The 24,789-nt window shown below is 40.5% G+C and overlaps 1 protein-coding gene across 2 annotated transcripts in view; it reads left to right on the forward strand.

Annotated features, from left to right (window-relative positions):
* The window catches only part of olfm2a (olfactomedin 2a), a 160,275-nt gene that overhangs the window by 117,450 nt on the left and 18,036 nt on the right, over nt 1-24,789 (forward strand). For both annotated transcript variants that reach the window (XM_017701539.2, XM_017701538.2), the window contains exons 2-3: nt 4,175-4,324; nt 16,076-16,231. In XM_017701539.2, coding sequence (XP_017557028.1) covers nt 4,175-4,324; nt 16,076-16,231 — 306 coding nt within the window. The remainder of the gene's footprint in view (nt 1-4,174; nt 4,325-16,075; nt 16,232-24,789) is intronic.

Genomic DNA, 24,789 nt, shown 5'->3' on the forward strand with positions numbered 1-24,789 from the left:
CCCCTTTAAGCTTGTTGACTTATGAATTGCATTCCCCGTCAGGCTTGTTGGCTTCTGAATTACTGCTTTAAGTGCTTTTGAAAAAAAGGAAGACAAAATACAAAATGTTTGATAAATAATGTGCTGTTATTATAACTGCAATGAAGAATTGTAACATAACCAACAAAGGTCATTCCATGAAATGGAATTCTTTCTTTAAAAAACGGAATCAAAACAGAATTCAGTGGAGTTGTGTGGTGGTGACTCCAACATTAGGAATGCCATCCTAAATGTGGCAAATGCATGAAAGCCATCACTTGTGACCTTATGTTTAAGACCTTGCATGTCAGGTTTGCTACAGTATTAATTTGACTTACTTCAGTTTACACTGTTATTTTACTGCAGTGCCACTCTCAAATAGATATGGCTTCACATAACAAGCCTTCCATCACAGAAAATGCCAGTCTGATCAACAGACTTTGCCATCTCTCCAGAGAACACAGTTCCACTGCTCCACCACCCAGTGCTTTATATGGTGGTCTTTATGGCCCTCTTGCCTTGTTTCCTATCCCACTTGCCATTAGATGTGCTTATCTGCGACACCCCATTCCATCTGCAATGCTTTTCTATGGTGAAATAAGCTGTGGGAACACCTGTGTCAGCAGTGTATGCACCTTGAGGTTGCTGAACTGACTAATTAGAAGATGCGTATGGACATACTGTGTAAGTGAATATGATTTTATTTTATTTATATTATCTATGGCCCTGTTTTAAAAATGTGAGAGAAGCACATATAAGAAAGATCAGGCCAGAGAAGCAGAGAGAAGGAGGGAGGTAGAGAGGATTGGCAGCAGTGACAGGAAGTGACAGAAAGCTTCGCTAGCGCACAGGGTGGTAGCTACTTTACACTCCTATCACATAGTCCTCCTGTCCCCTAAGACATTTTAATCTGATCTGGGGAGCGAGTGTGAGGGAGAGAAAGAAATAAGGGCTGGGAAGAGAGCAGGGACGAGTGCGATGCGTTTTTACGTTCTCCTTGTATGCAATCCATCTCTGATGTCATTCCTCAAATGGCTCCTTTCAATCTCGCTTTTATTTCCCTTGCCTTCCTTTGTTATGTGTATGTATACATTAAACTGAGTGTGGGTGCGTTTGCATGCGTAGGCCTACGCACACACTGTTTCTAATAGTATTAATACGAGAGGAATCCATCCTGACCATCCCCCAGAGTGCAAACAGCAGCTCCATTGATTCCAAACATCTCCATTTTCCTGCCGAGTCCGAGCTGGTTAGAACCCATGCCTCTTGACAGCAGCTCTTATCCTAACTTCATTGTTATCAGCTATCTTCATATTAGAGGCAGGGTTGGCACAAACCCCATTTTTTGCCGTCAGGTTGGATTAAATCAGATTTGAGAGATTTGAGCTATGAGGTCTTCCGTTGGATACGTGCCCATGCGATGGAGGATGTAATTGAACTGTCCAGGCTCCACCTACACCTACGGGTTCTGTTTGATTCCAGAAATGTTGAAGTTGGATTCCGATTCCAGTTCCACGTGATGAGAATTGATCCCATAAGTTAATTCCAAAAACCAATAGGTGGAGAAGGATGTCTGGCAAAAATAAAGAGTATTATATAATCAAACTTGACATAAACCCAAGGGGCGGTCATGGGCTGGAGGTTAGGGAACCAGCCTTGTGACCGGAAGGTCACCGGTTCGATCCCCAGAGCTGACAGCACATGACTGAGGTGTCCTTGAGCAAGATACCTAATCCCCAACTCCTCCCCGGGCGCTGTGGATTGGGCTGCTCCGGGCAAGTGTGCTCACTGCCCCCTAGCGTGCGTGCGTGCGTGCGTGCGTGCGTGCGTGCGCGCGCACTAGAGTTTATGTGGTGTTTCACTTCTCGGATGGGTTAAATGCCCCCATGAAGGTGAAATTGCCCCGTTGTGGGACTAATAAGGGTCACTTACTAAAGGTTGCATAGACTAATCAGCTAGTCAACTAATAAATCTGCTAGTTGCCACTGTGGACAAATCATCTGTTTCCAGTGAAGACCATGTATACCCATTTTCTGTGATTTTTACATTTCTGCATCAGCAGAGCTCAGCAGCTGTCCTTTACATTGTGTGAAATTGTCATGATGATTGGACCAATAGAAATGCTTCAGAATTACGTTTTAGCCTTCTCCTGTAAAGTTACTTTTTTGGACTACCTTGGACAGCGACGAGATTATCTCATTTATTAGCTCAAACACAATTCAGTAATGATAATTATTACAATAATAATTTTTATTTCTATAGCGCTTTTCATGCTGGTGGCAGCTCAAAGGGCTTTACAGACAGGTGATAATAAACTTAATAGTAATAGAAGAAATTATGAGTATTCAATTCTAATCATGTAAGAAAATGACAGATCAAATTAAAAGATAAATACTAAGAGACTAGTAGACTAGAATTGTAATTAAACGCTGAGTTAAAGACAGATGTTTATAGCTGTTAGTGAGCACTGAGCTTGACTGTCTAATAAAAGTTTGGAAGCGATATAACTGAACAAGGCCTCTCCAGGTTTTCTGTACTTTGCAGAAGGTCAGTATCGGCAGATCTAAGATCACGTACTGGAATATAAACAGACATGCTATGGTGTAGGCGGTGCTTTAAGATTATTTAGAGCCTTTAAAACTAATAGCAAAACCTTTAAATCTATCCTGAACGATACAGTGCAGTTCTTTCAAAATGGGAGTGATAAAATGGGACATCATGAATACTTCTGGTTAAGTGACTAGGCCTATGACTAAGCTCTGAAAGGCTTACAATTGTCTGTTGCCCATTAGCTCGTGCTCAGTCCAGAGCCTGTTTAAAGTCCCCAAGAGAGTCTAGATTCTGAGAGCCGTGGTGATCTCAGTGTGCAGTTTACTTCAGACAGTCTGTGTATTCTCTGTGCTGAGAATCTGAGGCTGAAACTTACTGAAAATCTACACGAAACTGTGAAAGGATGCCTTTATTCAAATCGATTGTCTAGAACAGTGACCGCAGAACATCTTGCGCTCCATGTGCACCCAGGCAAAATTCATGATTCTGAAATTCCGCAGTTGTGAAATTGACTTTGTAGCTTTGGAGTCAACTCTCGATTCCTGAATGCCTGGAACTGAGGAATTTATTCTTTTTGGGATCAACTCCAAGACCTCTTCATAGCTCTGTTAAAAAACATGGTTCCTAAAGTGTACTTTAGTAAATATGGAAACATGGAACACTCAAAGAACCCTTTTCAGATTGATGGAAAAGGTGCTGTAGATGGTTCTACATAGAACTCTTTTTGAAAAGGGTTCTATGTAGCACCAAAAAGGGTCCTGTTATTGTTACAAGCCAAAGAACCCTTTTTCGAGACTATATAGAAGCTTTTTTGCTGAACAGCTCAGAGGTTTTTGTCAAAATACCTGCATTAATAACAATTATTCACTGATGTTTTCACATGTTTTGAGAAATGAAATACTGGACTTGACCAATTCAGACAGAATGAAAATTTGCAAATTTAGAAATAGAAATGTGCTCATCCTGCAGTAATTCTATCTGGTTGAGGGAGTTTTATCATGTGTAAAAGTTTTTATTTTATGTCCCGCTGATAAACAAATGTGATGCCAAGAAGCCTTATGTTGTTGCTAGTCTACACTCTTAAAACAGGTGGTTCTTCAAGACTTTTTTAGTAAAGAAAATGGTTCGAGAACCATGAATAGTCAAATAAGCCTTTGCATGATTAACGGGTTCTTTGCATCATGATGGAGAATGTGCTGTAGATGGTTGTATATTGCACCAAAATGGGGTTTCACTATTGTTAAAAGCCCAAAAACCATTTTGTGGTACTATATAGAACCCTTTTTGCTAAGAGTATAAGCTAGAAACAATTAAATGATACCAAATTTGCCACCATGCTAACGTTGGCTTGAATACATGTCAACAAAAAGCTACACCCACTTAATTCTAACACGGTGTCCTTTCCTGTGTGCATCATCTGCAAATAAATGAATAAACTGAGTGCGTCCTTTAATGTGGATATGCGTTTACACTAATGACAGATATGGATCACTTGGTGCAAGTCAATGCAAGACCATCAAATCTGAGGAAAACCCTGAAACAGAGCTATAATATAAGCATGATCATCACATCTCTTTCGTTCTCTCTTTCTCGCCCCTCCCTTCAGGCCCTGTACCCGAGCCCGGAGGAGGGCTGGCAAATCTACAGCTCGGCGCAGGATGCAGATGGGAAGTGTATCTGCACGGTGGTGGCTCCAGCCCAGAACATGTGTAACCGAGACCCTCGCAGCAGACAGCTCCGCCAGCTCATGGAGAAGGTGACAGCTGCTGAGCACGCAGGCCAGCCATCACTCACTGACTCACAAACAGTCTAAATCAAGCCACTAATACATTACATAGACACACATAAACATACGCCCTTACTGAGGTACTGACAACTCCATTCAAACCACTATTATCCCTCACCGTGCGTTCAAATTAGGAGGTAGCAAGTCACTTATGCTGCCTCAAGTTCGTCTTCTGTTGCCTGTGGGCGTTGCTGTTTCCAAAAGTATTTGCAAAAAACAGAGGGCAAATTTTCTGTTTATATTTTAATCAAAACAGAGATACATACACCGATCAGACATAACATTATGACCACCTCCTTGTTTCTACACTCATTGTCCATTTTATCAGCTCCACTTACTGTATAGCTGCACTTTGTAGTTCTACAGTTACAGACTGTAGTCCATCTGTTTCTCTGATACTTTGTTAGCCCACCTTTAACCCTGTTCTTCAGTGGTCAGGACCCCATGGACCCTCACGGAGCAGGTACTATTTGGGTGGTGGGTCATTCTCAGCACTGCACTAACACTGACGTGGCGGTGCTGTGTTAGTGTGTGTTGTGCTGGTACAGGTTGAGCAGTTGCCTGCTTGCAACAAGAACCGCGTTGAACACGCCCACAAGAGACAAACTCGGGGCAACATTAGCAAATTGTCACGTCTTAATGTGAATGTATGGTGGATAATAATAATGTTATGACCTGATACCGACAAATAAATGCAGATAAATGAGTAGATTACTTTTGGAGATGAAATGCTTGGTCCCTCATTTTAAAAGTCCTCCATTTGTAAGATATTGTGAAATAGATATGTACTGTTGTAGAATGGAATGAGATTAAACTGCGTTTGAAGTACACATATGAAGTACACATTTTAAACGGAAGAAGAAAAAGCAGCACTGGTATCGGTTCCATATTTGGAATAACGAGTTCAGGAATCAGGATTGGAGAGAAAAATCTTGGATTGGTAACTATGGTGACTGATACACTAGCAGAGTGCTTGTTCGCTGTAGATTCGCTGCATTGTTTGGAACATGACAATGGAAATTGCGAAAAACATCAGAAATTATTTATTATTAAATAAACGTTCGGATAGACAAATTCAGTAGTTACGTAGTTGTTGCTTGCATTATTAATGTATAAGTACACAGTAATAAGAGACACTTAATATAAAGTGCAACCACCGATGCCGGCATGATCCCTTTCCACACGTTTGACCTTGGAGATGGTTGATGTGTTCTCATCATGGAGACGTTCAGTGGTTTCCCTGGGTTGTGCTTGCTTGTCACATCACCTGCCACTCTGCTGTGCTGCTTTGGCTTCTCACTGAAAATGAATGATTGTTTCATGTCGTGTGAAAAGCCATTTAATCTCACGTGCACAGATGCAGATACAGATAACCGATTAGAATCTGTTAACATCCACACTCAAGCTGCAATCATTACATGACGCTGCCAAATCATTAGTTACCCGTGTTCTCCATTAGGGAAGCTTTGTGAGGGAGCATGAGGCAGGTGTGCAACTAAAAGAGGGCATGTCCCAAATACAGCCATGAAATTGGATTCACTCAGCTTTAGCCTTGTAGTCTTTTTTCCCCCATTGTACCCATTAGACTAAGACTAGTTGAAAAAAAGCAGAATGAAGAAAAATGTTTAAAATAATCCACATATCAGGAAATAGAGCACAACTCTGCGCTACTAAACACATTCAGCACTCGCACACACACTTCCACACTCGATCTCCCTAATGCTGGGATGACACAGACAATCTAATAACTGCTCAGCGGCAGAGTGCTAACCCAGCGGCACAATGACACGCATATATACAGACTCGCTGAAAAAGAATCGGTCTGAAAAAGCACATGACGGACCACAAATAGACCCTCACTCTTACAAGTAATGCTGCTAGAAAGGGGGTTTGTTGGTGCGGAACCACTTTTGGTTTCCTAAAGACCCTTTCAGTGGTTAGAAAATGAGACAAATGAGCATGAAGAACCTTTTTACTCATAATGTTATACTTTTATACCAATTACTTGAATCTGCTGTATAACAGTGACATAACCATGCTATAAACATCTCACGGCCCATGTCATATGCTGTCATGAGTTGATTTGGTTCAGTAATACAGCAGTGTGATGTTACCTAATTCTGATGACAGATATTATAATGTTATAACATCTGTCAAGTCATGTTATAACATATATATATATATATATCATGTTATATTATAATGTCTGTCATCATATAATGATGTCATGATTAAACAGAGAAACTTAGCATGTGATATGTTTTGATGTCATAACAGCTTATATCAGTCATAACAGTGATAACTTGACACTGTTATATCGCTGAACAAAATCTGTCATTACAGCTTATAACATGTTTATGCCACAAGTGTGTCAGTTTTATGCGACAGCATTCAAGTATAGTGTGTTTTTCCATAGACCATATGTCCAAAAACCATTTAGGAGCCTTTATTTAGGAGAGCGCCTGCACTGGAGTTGATGGTTCTTCAGTCAATGGTACTTCACAGGAAATATCTTACTACTTATAGTGTTAATACTCATTACACTTTTGAAAATCAAGGCATCAAAAAGAGTTCTTTGCATGACGGTATAAAAGACACACTCTCAGTTCCCTCAAGAACATTTCTTTGCATAGTTCTTAGAATAACCGTTTTTGTAAATGATTGCGTGTGAAGAACCTTTTTAAGGTTTAAAGAGCCTCCACAGAAAGTTCTAAGAAGAGCCCCTAAGTTGGTATAGAACCTTTCTATTATGTGAGGAGTCCATATTCTTATTAGAGGTTCTTCAAATTTCTCTCCAACACAATTTTTAGGGGCCTAAAATTGGTTCTTTTACACCTTTTTTTAAAGAATGTAGCAAAAAGACAAGACTTCATTGCTGATTCAACTACCCATTTTCTTCAATTATATTACTGTAATAATATTGTAATTATATTATTATAGTGATTGTTGAGTCGGTGAGTTTTCTGAACCAGTGTAAAGCTCAGAAATTATACGCTGTGGTAATCAATTATGCACTACACACTCTGTCACTGGGGCAGTACCCCTCTTGTCACTGGGGTGGGACCCTCAAAGGTACATCTCAGTACCTTTAGTCAGGGAACATAACTGAACCATAATCCACTGAAATTATATTTCCTAAGTTTTATTGACTCCACACACCCCGTCTCGTCTCCAGGTGGTTTATTTTATTGTTCCATTTTAAAACATTATGTTATGAAAAGATACAAATATGTACTTTTCACCTGAGAAAAAGGTTATTTAAGGTACACAATTGGACCTTCACACCACTGTTGTACCTTGAGGGTACATTTATATTGTTTGCACCTTGGTGAAAAAAAAATGGACCTGCACAGAACCTTTATTTCTAAAGCTGCAGGTGCAATGGATAAAGATTGAAAACCACCAAAGTATTTGTTCCATAGAAAGGCTCTTTAATCAGATGTAGCTTTTTGAGCATGTGGCACTGGTGTGAGGAAAGTTGCAAGTATTATTGTACAAATGTAAATACTGTAGCACTGGAATAAGAACTGTTTTAAAGAACTATCCTGTTTCTAAAAAATCAACATGAACCCACACCAGCAGGATTTTGTGTATCTTTGCTGTTGAAGAATTCAAAATGGGACTTATTATCTAAAGGTTCAGTGTTATTTAACATATGAGTTTTAATTTAGTCCGTTTCAATGAATTCACTGTAAAAAGGGGTAGGGAAGACAGTAAAGGCAGTAAGCACAGCAGGTCTCTGAATCCAAAGATATTTTTGGGCAAAATCCCAAATAGAAGCTGGCTCAACATACAACATTCCCAGCCCAAAGTAAACAGCTTTTCTACATTGTGAGGTCCTTTGCTTACAGACATTTTAATGTATTCTATAATCTTCAGAGTACTTGAAGGACTACTACCATAAACACTAGGAGATGGCTTGACCAGTGGAGAAATGTTTGATATAGGTTACATCATGTAGTGAATAGTTTGCAAATTGCATAATTAACTATAATAAACATAAGCACAGATACTTGAAAAACTGTTTAAATGAATAAACAACAACTGGCCACTTCATTAACCTTGTTTCTACATTCGTTGTGCATTTTATCAGCTCCACTTACCATATAATTGCACTTTAGTTCTACAGTTACAGACTGTAGCCCATCTGTTTCTCTGATGATTTATTAGCCCCCTTTCACCCTATTCTTCAGTGATCACGACCCCCATGGACCCTCACAGAGCAGGTACTATTTGGGTGGCGGATCATTCCCAGCACTGCAGTAACACTGACATGGTTGTAGTGTGTTAGTGTGTGTTTTTGCAAAGTTTGTATTGATCATTCTCTAGTTCTTCATCAGTGGTCACTGCTCCCAGGATGCTGTTGACTAGATAATTTGGTCAGTGGGCTATTGTCAGTCCAGCAGCACTGCTGTGTCTGATCCGCTCATACCAGCACAACACACACTAACCCACCACCAAGACATCAGTGCCGCTGCAGTGCTGAGAATGACCCACCACCCAAAAAATACCTCTTCTGTAGTGGTCCTGTGGGGGTCCTGACCACTGGACAACAGTATTGTCACATTGTACTGACCTATTAGAGAACCCAAAGTGATTCATCTTCATTCCAAAGAACCCTCAGCGCCTTGATATTAACAGTGTAGGCTAGAGAAGGAAGAAGAGAGTGGGAGAGAAGGAAGGAAGGAGGGAGTAAATGCTGAGATGTAATGGGAATGAAAGAAGGACGTCGGTGTTATAGAATGGATGAATGGGTGGATGTTGACTCTGCTGAACTGCAGTTCAATCGATGCTGTTAAATGCAGCGCACTGGCGTGAATGGACTATCAGGGGAATATTAACCCTTAGAGGCCTGGAGTTACTGTTGTTTTGCCACACATTCGAGTTACTTTGCATTGTTATTTACATTTAATTACTCACAGATTTACATTTGATTTACGTTCTGTATCGACAGGTAAGAGTATGTGCTTCTGACTTTAATCTGTTTGTTTTGATGTCATAAACTCTCACACAGTGTAAAAACCATGTAAACCATGTTTTTCCATCTGCAAAACACGACTGTGTACACAACAATAACTCTTCATTAAATCCACACCATATTTAATATAAAAATAGTCACTTAAAAGTTGCTTTAGGTTTAATTTAAATGTGTATACTGGCTCAAAATGAAATGAATGGAACATGCTCATTGGTGTGGAGCCAGTCTATACATTTGAATCCTGTGAATTCAACCACTTTTTTAGTGTTACATAAACAAAATGTAGTATATATATAATCTGTGTATAATATATATACACACACACACACACACACACACACACACACACACATATATATATATATTCGGGGCAGTCGTGGGCTGGAGGTTAGGGATCTGGCCCTGGCCCTGAAGGTTGCCGGTTCGATCCCCAGGGCCGACAGTCCATGACTGAGGTGTCCTTGAGCAAGACACCTAACCCCCAACTGCTCCCCGGGCACCGTGGATAGGGCTGCCCACGCTCCGGGCAAGTGTGCTCACTGCCCCCTAGTGTGTGTATATTCACTAGTGTGTATGTGGTGTTTCACTTCACGGATGGGTTAAATGCGGAGGTGGAATTTCCCCGGTTGTGGGATCAAAAAAGTATCACTTATCACTTATATATCGTTGCTGTCGGAAGAAAACCTTGTATCTCCATTTTTGGCGTTTTTCAGTTTTTGACATAATTTGAAAGTATCTTTTACTCTTTACATTGTTTGTACATTTTATGATGAATGGCCTAAAAGAAATTACCCAAAATGACATAGGAAAAAATTCTGGTTCCATTGACTTACATTGAAAGTAAAGTATGTTTTCACTGTGAGAAGACAACTCAACACTGAGTCTAAAGCATGTGTAGCTGACAAGAAGCTCTTCCTGAGAAAGGAAAGAAAAAAAAGAATTTTCTATTTAAGTGCTGTTTAGATTCAACAGGTCTAGCAGTGATCATGCCTGGCTGTGGACAGTCGAATTGAACCCCGTAGTCAATTAAATTTGGTTAATTGGTTGATTTAGTTGCTGAGGGAGCAATTATTTTTTCACAAAGGATGAGTTAGGGTTTGTTAACTGGGGTTATCTTTGTCTACTATTAAAAGTAGTTTGATGATCTGAAACATTCAATTGTGATAAATATGCAATAATGGAAGAAATTGGGAAGGGACTAATACATTTTCACAGCCCTGTATGTCTCTCTCTCCTGCTACTCTATCTCTTTTTTCTCTATCTGACCCTCCATCTCTATCCTCCTCCATTTCTCCTCCTACTATTTCTCCATCTCCATCTCCCTTCCTCTCCATCTCAGGGCTTCCATGCAGGATGGACTGTGGTTTCCAGCTTCCTCTAGAAACATCAGTTAAACAGCCACAACTGCAACAAATGCATCATCCTTATTGCCTCTGCGAGCTTCAGAGCCAAACCACAATAAAGACCAACTGAGCAAATAGTGCAGGGAAAGAGAGTGAGAGAGAAGGAGAGGGTCCCAGCAGACCCTGAGATTGTGTTGAGAGTAGAGATTGGTGCACTTATCTGAACATACAGATTTCTTCTTAGAATAAAGCGGGCATAGTTTGTAATAAAACAAAAATATATTGCATATGTTACTGAATTATACTAAATTATAACCGAATATCTGACTGTTAAATACTATTCAAATATCCAATACAAAAACCTCAGTGGGGGAGATAATAATACACTTATAAGGCTCTTATTAAGGCTCATCAAGGTAGTAACTGACTGCTTATTACTGGTTTATTAAGCAATAACTAGGGTGAGCTAAGCAACCTAAAATATCTATTAGTATTACCGTTTTAAGCCTTATCAAGCCAATGGCTGGTAACTAGCGCATTATTAGGGTTATTCAGCAGCAACTACGGTAAAATAATCATTTTCCAGCACTCTTGTATTTGCTAATTTTCATTTGATTCCTCTGAGTATCTCAATCAGAAAATAGGACCAGGTGTCCAGCCCCAGACCATCGCACTTCCACCACCATGTTGTACTGTTGGCATGATCTTCTTGTGGTGGAATGCATTGTTAGCTTTATGCCAGGCATAACGGGACCAATGTCTTCAAAAAAAAAAAGTTCCACTTTTGATTTGTCCATTCACAGAATATTATCTCAAAAGTCTTGAGGGTCATTTTGATGTTTTTGGACAAATTACTCAATACTGCTTAATTAAGTAGTAATGATCATTAAGCTAGTCAATAACCAAGTGGGACAGGAAAATGCTGTAAACTTGGTGTTGGTGAAGAGTTCCTTGGACTTTTTCTGAGAAGATTCAGTTTACTGGAAAATACCACAATGAATGGAACGTTTGAGGGTAAAAGACAAAAATGAAGACAAGCTTCAAGATGGATGGAGACAACGAGTTAAATCATTCAGAAGAATGAAGACCCAGGAGACAGGATATTCTGAAGAAGCACTATCCACATGACAGCACTTAATAGCACTGGCTTGATAAGGCTTAATAAGAACATTACAAGATAATTATAATGACCCTCCATAGTGAAGGGTTGCCAAATATTTGAATGTGTACATTCATACAAGTAAAATGTTTAACCCCTAGTCACAGTTACAGCAGTAAAAACCAATGTAATTGTATATTATTTCTCATTTGTGTCTCATTGAAAGAGGAGAACTTTTTTTCAAAATTTTCAAACCTTACTGCAATTTTGTTTAGAAGTAGAAGAGATGATATTTTGGTAACACTGTATTTTACAGTAACTAGTGTTTAATATGTAAATATATGTACATATGAGGTAACTCTCAGGAGCTGAGTGAATTCCAGCGTGATACCATGATGGCACCTGTACAAAAAGTCCAGTCGTGAAATTTCCTCGCTACTAAATATTCCACAGTCAACTGTCAGTGGTATTATAACAAAGTGGAAGCGATTGGGAACGACAGCAACTCCGCATAAAATGACAGCGGGGTCAGCAGATGCTGAGACGCATAGTGCGCAGAGGTTTCCAACTTTCTGCAGAGTCAATTGCTACAGACTTCCAAACTTCATGTGGCAATACAGTTTATATTTAAGTTAGAAAATAGTTCTACAGATTGTTTCAGTAAATATGTGCATAAATAACAGAGAAAGACAGAGTAAGAACCTTATTCCAGGACAGTAATGCATTTTATATTAATCTCTTAATTGGTCGACCAGCAGGGTCAAAGTTTTATTACGCACTTCTGTAATGTAAGAATAGCTCAGCCAGTTTGCACTGAAGTCACTATAGTTACTGAATAATAAGCCTGAATTTTAAGGGGTCAGTTGGTACATTTATTGGTAATTCGTCTGTAACACAGTGGTTACAAGACTAAAATAAAGTGTACAAAGACATTATACGACAGCTTAGCTTTGCAGTATGCAATGTGTAGCCATAACACAAAATACCAATTAATATGAAATTAATTAATGTACTGGGTGTATGGAACTTGCTCAGTGATAGGTGCCCTATAATTTTTACACCTATGTCACTTGTACCTGTAATTTACTCTTCTCTGCTATGCAGGTGTGTATTTGCTCAAGCAAAATATTACCATTATGTAATTTCCTAGCACTACATGCTGAAATATACCTAATTTTTCTCACTTGAGCTAATCTGTGCTTATATATTGAACTTTTAATGTCTGCACCAAATATTAATTCTAAACACGAATATTTATTACTTGCCAGTAAATTCTGTGTACTGCAGTGCACACAGAATTTACCAGGAGGCATGTACCAAAAATTACGTCAAAGTAGTACATACTGACTAAAATAAACTAAAATGCCAGGTATTTATCATAAAATGTCTTTGTTTATGACATTGAAACAAACAGAAATATCAGAAGTGCAGATTCAAAACTTGCACAATGTAACTAAATGTAAATCAAATGTAAGTCATTTATTGTGTAAGTCATTGTGTACTTATATATGTAATATGGTATTATTAATTCAGGCCATATGTGTGAAAACAAGGACAAACCCCTCATCTTTAATCATGCTAACTTTGGCTAACATCCCTATGAGATTCTAGCAGTAACTACGTACCACAGAGAAAAACATTACATTTTTTTTTCATTGGGCATTTCAAGAATTTACTGCTTTTGTTTCCAGTAGTGCTTGCACAATTTGAATACAACAAGCATGACGATCCTTTTAAATAAAAATAAACACAAAATTACAAACATTTTTTATTGTGTCCTATACGGCCCTGAGTTTCCCTCGCTGTAAATTCTGTAATTACATTGTAATGGCACAGTAAAATGAACCAAATCATTTTAAATTTCTACATTTCTCAAGCTACCCATCCCTACTTGAGATGGCTTGCTTCCATCCAGGCAGGGAAATTGAGATGCTGAATGAGTGAAGCCTCAGCAAATCAATGAGACACCAGCATCTCATTCATTTTCAGACTGATAGCTATTCACCTTATGCACTCTGCTGGGTTCCGTCTGCCTCTAAAAACCTGCCCAGTGCACCTCCAGCAGCCGCCACCCATAGACACCCACACAGAATGGGGATAAAAGCTATGTGTTAAAAGGTGTGTGTGGCTTTGGCAGCAGCTGTGAGGCTCTAACACTCCTGTCTAATAAAACACAGACTAATGAGGACACCTGAGGTCAGTCCCCCCTCAGTGCAAGATGTGGAGGATGCATTCAGAATATAACAGCTTCTACTGGCTTGACTCCTTTATAAATAGCCCTGTGTGTGTGTAGCCCTGATACTCCTGAGCTTAGCACTAACATGGACCCAAGAGGAGCTGCTCCAGTGGCTGAACGCACTGTGGACATGTTGATCCGCACAAACTCCCTTCAAGACCGCTCCAGTCCGAGCGCCCACAATCCTTAGCGCTGACCGTGACTGCTGGCTCTGACAGCTATGCAAATGAGCTCATTAGACGATACACCTTAACGCTCATCAGCCCACAAAGATGGAAATGAGTGCAGGAACAACACAGGACACTCGGCTTGTGGGTTGTCAGGCCTTGTAGAGCAAGGAGGGAGTGTGTGTGCTAGAACTTCAAATTTTTCCCCTTAAATTGCAGTGACTTGCATATTTGTGAATCATTCAGAGTAATTATTGAATAATAAGTATTAAAATAATATCTGAGCAATAACCTCGAGTTTAAAGAGTTAACTGGACCTGAAATTTAGATCCAAACCCAGATATAACCCAAGAATTTTCTGCTTGTGTCTGGCCGGATAAACAGCACCAAGTCTGGAATCCAATCCAAATTCTCTCCAAACCTGACTCTGACCCAACAGAACTCTCTCTGAAACGTATTGTAGCCTGAGAACAATTCTGTCTAAATCTTTCCTGACAAAATTGCCTGAACCTTTGTCTGACAATAGCCAGACAAAATCCTGTCTGAACCTGACTAAGCTGATCAGATTCTTTCTGACCCTGACTGTAACCTGACAAAATTCTGTCTGAGCCTGCCTGACCTTAAACGTATGCTACCTGAACATATCAACTATATCCCAAAATAAATCTGCCTGAACCCAACCTTTGGCATGCAAAATTCTTTATGAACCTGCCTTTTCACTGAGAAAATCCATTGTGAACCTGATTGTTTATTGACTGTTTACTGAATCCAATAAATTGCTGTCAGAACCGGACTGCATCCCAACAAAGTTTAATCTTAACCCAACTGTAGCCTTTAAAATTCAGCACCTGACTGTTTACTGACTGTAGCTCAACAAATGTCTGTATCAATTTCAGTATATTTAAACATCACCATCACCAACAGAATCCTATCTGTGCCTGACTGAATCCCAACAGAATTTTATCTGCACCTGACTATATCCCTACAAAATACTGTTTGAATCTGACCGAATCCCAACAGAACTCTGTCTAAGTCTGACTGTATCTTCACAGAATTCTGTCTGAACTTGACAAAATTATGTCTGAATTTGAATGTGGCCCATCAGACTTCTATCTGAGCCTGACTGTATCCCAACAGAATTCTGTAACCCAATTGTTATCCCAATAGAATTCTGTCTGAACCCGTATGGATCCCAACAGATTTCTATCTGAGCTCAATTGAGTCCCAACAGAATTCTGTATGAATCCGACTGTATCCCCACTAAATCTGAATCTGACCGAATCCCATCAGAATTCTGTCTAAACCTGACTGAATCTAAACAGAACTCTGTCTAAATGCGACTGTAACTCCCCAGAACTCTGTCCAAACTTGACCGTAGCTTGACAAAATTCTGTCTGAACTTGAATGTGGCCCTACAAAATTCTCTATGAACCTGACTCAATTCTAACACAATTCTGTCTGATCCCAATTGTAGTCCAAGCCAATCTGTTAAAGACAGGTTACAGTTTATGAGAATGTCAGATTTAAACCTGACCAGAAGCTGACCAATATTAGTAAAATGATTCCACACATGACCAAACCTAAGGTGACTTGTCGGATCCCATCCTGACAAACATTTATAGTGTGACTCTAATGTGAGTGTTTGTGAGAGTAGATGCAGGAGTGTGTGAGTATGGAGATGGTTTGTAAGGAACAGCAGGCTGGTCACGCAGCAGACTGAGGACAGAGGTGGATGAGCAAAATAGGCGAGTGAGAAGCTCAGCAGGTTGGCTGAATACGCTAGTGTCAGGACGCTCTGGTGAACTGCAGCAGATTGAAAGCTTAACTTGCTGTGCCGCGAGTCTCTTAACGCACCTCTACTGACACTCCGTCTGCCCCTGTGTTTGTGTGATTGACAGGTCCAGAACATCACTCAGTCTATGGAGGTGCTGGACCTGAGGACATACCGGGACCTTCAGTATGTCAGGGACACAGAGAACCTGATGAAAACGGTGGATGGCAGGCTGAAGACTGCCTCTGAGAACCCTCGCAGCCTCAACCCCAAGAGCTTTCAGGTACTAAGCACGGTTCAGTCCAGCCCTGGTGACTCAAATATACCTGATTATAGAAACAGCAAATCAATCTAATTCATTTCATTTCCTCTGCTTACCCCAAATAAAGTTGATCACCCAAGACTTGTTTGGAGTCTTTAGTGTTGCTGGAGTTGTGAGGCTAATGTAGCTAAAAACTGATTTAGGCTTACATCCTGCCAAATAGTGCCATGCCTACCAAACTCCATGCCTTAATCAAATGAACCCAACAGGCCTTTTAGTGGGCACAGAAAAAAATACAAAGCTGTTGCCCCTTGCAGGCCCCCTAGTGGCCAACCAGGACACTATGGCTCTGATGAAATGTTCTGACTCTGTGTCAAGCTTCTAGTGAGCAATGATGGGTGAGACCTGTGTTTTGCTTGTTCACATCTAGGTGTAGGGTGTCCCAATTTTTTTTGTTGAGATAGAGGAGTAGGGCGAAGTGTTAGGGCTATATGGCCCTCCAAATGGACAGAGTAACACTCCAAGTGTTATGAGAAAAAAAGAAAAACCAGTAAGAAATGTGAGAATTTTCTCCATTATAAATTACAGTAACCACTGTATAATTTTAGTTTACTGTTGGTACAATGTATTATGGTCATTTTCTCCTTAACAAGCATAAAAATTTGCTAAAAGAATGCTAATGTAGCTAGCTAATTTTTCCTGTTCCACCTTAAATAGTCCAGCAGTGCTGATGCCTGAAGCACCAAAATATAACTGCTGCACCAATTTAGGTGGAAGAGGAAAATTCGAAGAAGAATAGCTCACTTCAGCTTCGTATCACCAATGAATTAGTGGTGGGTGATAATAAATAATTGTCTTGTCCCCCCTCTTTGAAAGCATATGATTCCCTAAAGGTAACTAAAGCCCAGCAGTGAGATTGCAGAACTTTCCCATTGTCTCCTATCTCTGAAGTCAGGCCGGGTCGCCTACACATCACAGCTAGTAGCCTGTTAATGAAGCAATGTTTATTTTTTGAGGGTTGTCCCATTTCCTAGGGCAAGATTTCAACCCCTACCCTTGTAACTCTGTTCCAAGGGGTTAAGGTGATGCTCGAAAACAAGGGGTAGGGATAAAGAGAAGAACTGGGATTGGGCCTTGTGTTGTGATGGAAATTTTTGCGCATTAAGTTTTGAACGTCTCCTTTAGGCTCACGCTGGGCTAGCTGATGAGGTGAATCGGTTATGTCAGAGCAAGGAAAACGCTAAACTGTGTGGGCAGCAGGTCCCCCCGTGCAAACACGCTCGACGCAGCAAATGCAAAGCACACCGCTGGGCACAGCTTTCACAGCGACACTCTGAAATGGCACACAAACACAAACACAAACGAGCCTCATGTCAGATTCCAATGCTTAATCGGGCCTTGTAGCAGAGGTCCTAAGAGGGAATTCAGATGCACTTAAATTATTAATACTCAGGACCTGGAGCAAGAATTCTGCTTCGTTCCCTAATGAGCGTACACTTCTCTGTGTGTGCGCGAGTGTACTGTGTTTGTGTGCTTAAAAGCCTTTCTGCTGTACATCCTTTTACAGCTAAAAGCCACAGATATTAACCGTTATGCCCTGCTTATCTCTCAAAGACTAAGAAGTATCGGGACCCACGATTAGTGTGCCTTTTCATCTTCTTAAGAGCACATAGCTTTTGTTGACCTGCTCATCTTAGCCATCCTCCAGGAGCTGAGATTAGCCCCGGCGCTCTTGCCAGTAGAGAGACACCAGAGCACATACGAAAGAAATGTGCTTTAATATTCAGACCGAATCCTCCTACTCTAATGAGAGGGGAAAGGCAGGGACAGCCTGTCTGCCTCTGGGGTTCATTCTTGCTCACTGTCTGTGAGACTCAACCCTCTCTTGTTCTCTCTCTTTGACTCAATCATTGCAAAGGGAATTATTCAGGGCACTGTCCTAGAATCACCGTTCGTCTATCGATACAGGTTCAAAGCATTAGAACCTTTTTCTAGCAGAGTGGCAGAAACCCCGGCAAGATGAGGTGGGAGCTCCCCTGTTTGTAAGGTTCAGGGTGCGGAAGGCAGGGCTTTATTTTAGCCAGAGCTGCTGATGAATGTGGCTGGCTCAAAGTCGCCCGTGGCAGGCCGGGAGATTAACGAGAGTGAATTTTCGCGGCACGAAATGGGGGAAAATGAGATTTATGACGTGGTGCCCGGCAGTCTGAGAGGCCCTCAATCACCAGATTTATGATAAACCTGAACAAGGAGGAAGCAGCTGTTCCCTCCTTGCGGATGGTTCTTTATCGATACATTTTTCGAAACTTTCGCTGCTTATCGAAGCCTTATCGTTATGCCCCTCGTCTTAGTCAGGTACTGAGTGAGGGGCAAAATGTAGTCCCCTCCAGAAACGTAGGGTTTTGGGAGAACTATGCTTTGTTTCTGCCTGATTGTGAGGAACAGAATAAAAATAAGACTTTGATACAGCAGCAGGTAAGAAAATGAGGTGATAACAGAACAAAACACTATAAATAGATTTCACTAACAATAAACAACGAAACAGAGTGAATGTAGAGTCGTTAACAGCAATAAAAGTCTTGCTTAACTACATAAACATAGCAATTAGCTGCAGATGATGTTTAAAGAGTGCAGGAAATGTGAACAATAAAGGCGTTTTGTGCCTGTTTCTACAGCATTTTGTTCCAATCACAGTGTTTCATTGGTTAAAGAGCTTTCTGAAATCTGAAAACAGCACGTTTTTCTCACCATACCTGTGTCTTTCACTATCACTAGTTGCTAAGTAACAGCAGTATTTGCTTTACTCTAAGTTGCTAACAGTAGGCCCTTTTCACATTTCTGTGTTTTTTCTGCTGGAAGTACTTGCTGTAGGGTTGTGCTGCTTCTGTTTACAACAATAAAAACAATGACCAAGTCTGAGAATAAGAGCTTGTACAGCTCACCCAAGTGCTTGAGCTTGAAGTAAAACCAGCCTTACCTCAGTTTTAATGGCTGCTGACATTGAGCAGAGGAAAAATGGGTTTCTGGCATTTGAAGGGACAAATGAATAAACTTCTGTACAGAGGGAAAGTAACTTTGTCCGAATTTCACCAATTAAAGCTCACGCTTTCAATTCCCAGACGCTTTCAGTGGAACAGTTTTCATGTTGCCCCTAAAAAGTTGTCCACATTTAAGAGACAAGGCTCGGAGGGAAGTAGATTTGGAGCCAGTGGTTGTGGAGAACTTCTACAGAGGTGTTACAAACACCACTTTAAATAGACGTTTTTGTTTATTTGAGAGCAGTTTCCTTTAGTTTTAAGCGTGAAGCTTGTTCAAACACTGTCATTTTGAGAAATTTATGTGAGGTTTGAAGAAAATGTAAAAAAACTAGATTCATATCGCCGCTGTTGGGACAAAGCCTCATCTCTCCGAAATAGTAAATTTAGAGGAGAAAGAAAAAACATGTACCTGTGAAGGAAGTTGATGTAAGATATTAACATCATTTACAGCATAAGATCTTTTTTCATATTTCAGGAAATCTTATTCAATTAGATTCTCACCATATTGGCAGGTAATTTTGCTGGATACCCTTAGTACCTTTTTCTTGATTTGGCTTTGTTTCTTATTTAATTGACAAAAGATTGTTTCAAATATATGTTTTAATAGTGCTGTAAAAGTTCGCACAATCTGATTGACAAATACTTTTTTGATAGCTGTTTCAAGCTGTTTCAACATCTCCAGCTAACATGGCCAGTGTAGCATTTTGATAATAGTTCTTTTTCAAATATCCATCGTTTCATTTCTCTGTAGACATCTGCTTATCTGGTAGCTGGGAAGAAATTCTTCCACAAAGAATTTATGTCCTTTATTCAGCTCGGGTTTTGGACAGTTTGGAAAATTTTAAATAATTAATTGTGATTAATCAGGTTATTTTTGTTTACTTATGTAATCTTTTGTCATTTGAAAAGCAGTTCATTTTTGTAATAGCTATATGTCTGTCAAAATAAGCTGATAAATAAATAATCAGAATATGCTCATTTGATTTCAGCAATTCAATAAGATCATTTTTATTGTGTGAACTTTACATCACTATTAAAACATGTATTTGAAACCATGTTTGGTCAAATAAAGAAACATAGAGCCAAATCAAGAAAAAAGTACTTAAATCAAGCACAATTACTTGCCAATATGGTGAGAATCATATTGAATAAGATTTCCTAAAATAAAAACATATTATGCTGTAAATGATGTTAATATCTTAAATTTACGTCCTTTACAATTACATATGTTTTTTCTTTCTCCTGTGAAGTTAACATTTTGGAGAGATGAGGTTTTGTCCCAACAGCAATGATATGAATCTTGTTTTATGCATTTTCTTCAAACCTCACATAAATTTCTCAAAAGTGTTGGAACAAGAAAAATGCCAAAGTTGCGGGTTCAGTGCCCGTATGGGCTGCTGACTTGGTTGTGCCAGTGCAGTTGTAGGCTGGAGGTTAGGGAACCAGCCTTGTGATTGAAATGTTGCTGGTTTGATCCCTTTGACCAACAGTACGTGACTGAAGTGCCCTTGAGCAAGACACCTAACCCCCAACTGCTCCCAGGGTGCTGTGGGTAGGGCTGCCCACCGCTTTGGGCAAGTGTGGTCACTAGTGTGTGTGTTCACTTATGTGCATGCATGTGGGTGTTTCACTGCATAGATGGGTTAAATGCGGAGGTCTGATTCCTGTGTACAAACACAGTTGGCTAATGGTTTTGAATTCAATTTAATTTGAAGACATCTGTATAGTTAGCCGTGTGTGTGTGTGTGTGTGTGTGTGTGTGTGCGAGTGGTTAGCTCTTTTGTCTAAACAGAAATTGTATACAAATATAATTTTGTACATACAGAAGTTAAACTTATTTTAAAAAGCAAGATCTATTGTTTTTTTTTTTTTATCATGACGTCATTTGCAGTGTTTGGTTCTTGCTTTACTTTGCTAAACATTTTGTATAGAAGCAATAAAACGCTTAGATTTCTTTAGAAGTCACAGCTGAGATTTGGCAGCCATGACAGCCCTGATGTTACTCGCGACCCTCGAGTGTTCCAATAATAATACTGTGCTCCCTTGTGTTCTTCTGCTGAGAATGAAACACAATATCCCTCATGTAAATGTGACTGAGTGCAGAAAGTAGAGTGCAGTAGATGAAGATGATGAAGAGTACAGCTCGGCTGGTAGTCCAGCCTGAAAGTGCCATCAGGCAGAACAGTAACTGCCACTCTGTCACGCGGCACCTGAGAGCTGACAGAGCTCAGATGAGTCCGTGCCGCCAGTTCAGATGAGGAATGGAGCGCGGCTGAGTTAGCAGATGCGAGGCGATCAATGAGTGGCCAAACAGGAGACGCACTCCTCAGCCGAAAAAAGCGCTTGAATGGTGCGCTCGGAGATCACTCAGGCAAGGCCATGACTGGCTGCAGAGCGGGAAGCGGGGGGGGGGGCGGGGGGGGGGGGGGGGGGGGGGGGGGCGGGGGGGGCTTTGCGTGAAGTGGAATGCTCAACAGGGAGAGAGGACAAGTCTGGAAAGCGAATGCCTTGCAATCAAGTGACGGCAATCGCTGATGAGAGCATCAGGCCGAGTGGCGCCATTCACGTGGTCAGTTCCAGCCACAGCAATGCCTGGGTTACGCTTTCAGATCTGGATCTGGGTTTTTATTCACCATCCAGTCTATACAAAGTGATGGTCTATGTGACATATGGAACTGGGGGACAGTGTAAAGCAATTAGCAGATGAGCACTTACGAAACCCAGCTGTTCGAACCAGGCTGATTGATTTCATCATTGAACCTAGCCTGCTTGTGGTACACCTCTTGTCACTTTAGTGGTACCCTCAGGGGTACATCTCTGTACCTTTAGTCAAGGAACATAAATGCACTATAATACATTGAAATGATATTTTCTAAGCTGTACTGACTCCACACACCCCGTCTCCAGGCTTTTTATTTTTCTGTTCTGTTTTAAAGCATTAGGTTATGAAAAGGTTCAAATACATTCTTTTCACCTGCAAAAACCTATTTAAGGTAGACAGTTGGTCCTTAAACCCATTGTTTAATATCCAGATCACCTTAATCATTAAACTTCCTCTTACTGTTATGTCTAGAGCTTTTTTATGGCTTCATTACTTCGCAATGCCTTTTAAACCCTGCGCATCACAAGCCAGCAGTGGATCTATCCTCAGTTTGCAAGATAAGATGCAGTCTTAGTAACAGAATGCTAATTTAAGGCGTTGTTGCTGCATGCTGTGGGCTTATCAAGGCGCTTCCTGCGCTCGTAAATACAGCTGCCCAGCTGTCATCTTGATAGAGCAATACAGGCTACAGTGAGTGACAGCAATAAAGCAAAAGAATGAAGTGCCACAAAACGATAACCAATTTCTTCAAAGCAAGTGAAAGACGACGGTGACAAATGTGGGGTGCGAGTGGGGGCTGATGTCTGGTCCCACTTGTCAAAAATACATTCCTTGGTCCATGATGGAAACTGTTGGACTAACAGCAGGGTGTTTATCACAGCAAGACCTCCACCAGCTTCCCACTCATAAATCCGAAGCCACACAGAGAGCACTTCTCCCGAAGAAGCCTGCGTGGATATCATGCTGATTTTTTACATCTGCATTCATTTTTAATTATTAATCCGACCTACTGCTCCATCTGTTCCCAAGGCTCCTCTCAAAGTCACAGATCAGAACTGTGATTTTAGATTTTTGACAGCTCGCGTTTTCCTAACAAGACATAAACCCAATAAGTCTGTACTGAGAGCTGAATTCATCTTTAACAAAAAGCAACTCAATTTTATTTAATCTTACTTTGTAGAACATTGTCCCAAAGCAGTTTTACAGGAATTTAAGTCTATACACGGGCAAGAAAAAGATCATGGGGAAGAACCACTGGGGGGAAACAAGAATCAGAAGAGATACCTTCCTAAGAGCATGAAGAAGAAACCACTGAGAGGAACTGAGAGTGGAAAGGAGAAAGACTCAAGAGGAGAAACTCCTTACGAACTTGAGGAAGAACTGCTGAGACAAACCAAGACTCAGAAGGAGAACCTCCTTAAAAGCATGAGGAAGAACACTAGGAGAACCAGATCTCAAAAGGGGAACTTCCTAAGAGCAAGAGGTAAAAACAATGAAAGCAACTGAACTTAAGAACCTACAGGAGAACTACTAAAAGGAACTGAGAGTGACATGAGGAAGACCACTGAGAAGAACTAAGACTCAAGAAGAAATGCTCTAAGAACATGAGGAAGAACTGCTGACGGGAACCAATATGCAAAAGGAGAACCTCCTGAAGAACATGAGGACCAACCACTGAGAGAAACTGAGAGTGGAAAGGAGAAACACCTTGAGAACCTACAAAAGAACCACTGAGAAGGACCAAGAGTCTAGAGGAGAAACTCCCTAAGAACTTGAGGAAGAACCACTGAGAAGGACCAAGACTCAGAAGGAGAAACTCCTTAGCATGAGGAAGAACACTAACCTAACCTAACACTAAACCTCCTAAGAGCAAAGGAAAAACCACTGAGAGGAGCCAAGAAAAGGGGAATCGGTCCTATGAGCTGTAAGTGGTAGTAGAATTAAGCAAAACTCCTCATCAAAACCCACTAATCATGAATGAAGTGTGTGAACCAGTTTGCTTTGTGTGTACAGAGGAGGCGCTAACTGTACAGCAGATAACATGATGCTATGATTTAAAATCATGAACTGAACCACAAGCCATCATAATACTTTGTTCAGTTAAAAATGCATTACTCTCACATGCATGCTGGCGATTGGAACTTATAGTTTGACATTGTAGCATCCCTGCAGGCGGGGGATTCAGGCTACACTTTAGGTTTAAGGCTGCCTACAGATGATAAGCGTTTGGAGCTTTGCCCCCCACAAGGTTGGAGCAGTGCTATGCCATCAAGCCTCTCACTGTAACCTAGCAACAAGTATGAAAACCATGCGTCAGACACCAGCAGTGTTGCAAAAATGGGCTTCGGTTACAAACAAAAAAGGTTTCAGTCCTGGTTGATCATTTGGGGAATGTGGGAGAAAACATGGAGAGCAAAAAAATGGGTGCAAAATTAATTGTCTGGAAAACAGTGAGTTCAACCTCATCAGAGAACAACTGAGCCAAAAAATGGTTTGGAAAAAGTCTTGAGAGGGAGAAAATTGTCACTAATCTATTACTTGTTGAAGCATCTTGAAGGACACTTGGTTACATGTTGATGATGCTTTGCTGCATTTGTTCGTGGAGCAATTTGTTGAGGAAGAGTGGGACAAACTAAGAGAGGACAGGTACATTGAGAGCTGCATAAGTTGCTTGTTTGTAGTGATTTCCTCTGAAAATTGTACAGCAAAAGTAGATTAAAGGTCACAGCATTCTTGTCTCTGCCATTTACACTCATCTTATTATTTTCTGTTCAGTGTAATTAAAAATCAAAAGCAAGATCTAATTTCTATTAAATATGCAAAAGAGAAAATTTGGGGTTCTTTTTCTTTTTCGGAAAGGATACCAACAAATTTGACGACGTCTGTAGTTAGATCATAAAATGTTGATGGTCCTCTGTGAATCAATGGAAAAAAAGCAATTT

Source organism: Pygocentrus nattereri, chromosome 1, assembly GCF_015220715.1.
Source record: "Pygocentrus nattereri isolate fPygNat1 chromosome 1, fPygNat1.pri, whole genome shotgun sequence".
In the NCBI taxonomy this organism is placed as follows: domain Eukaryota; kingdom Metazoa; phylum Chordata; class Actinopteri; order Characiformes; family Serrasalmidae; genus Pygocentrus; species Pygocentrus nattereri.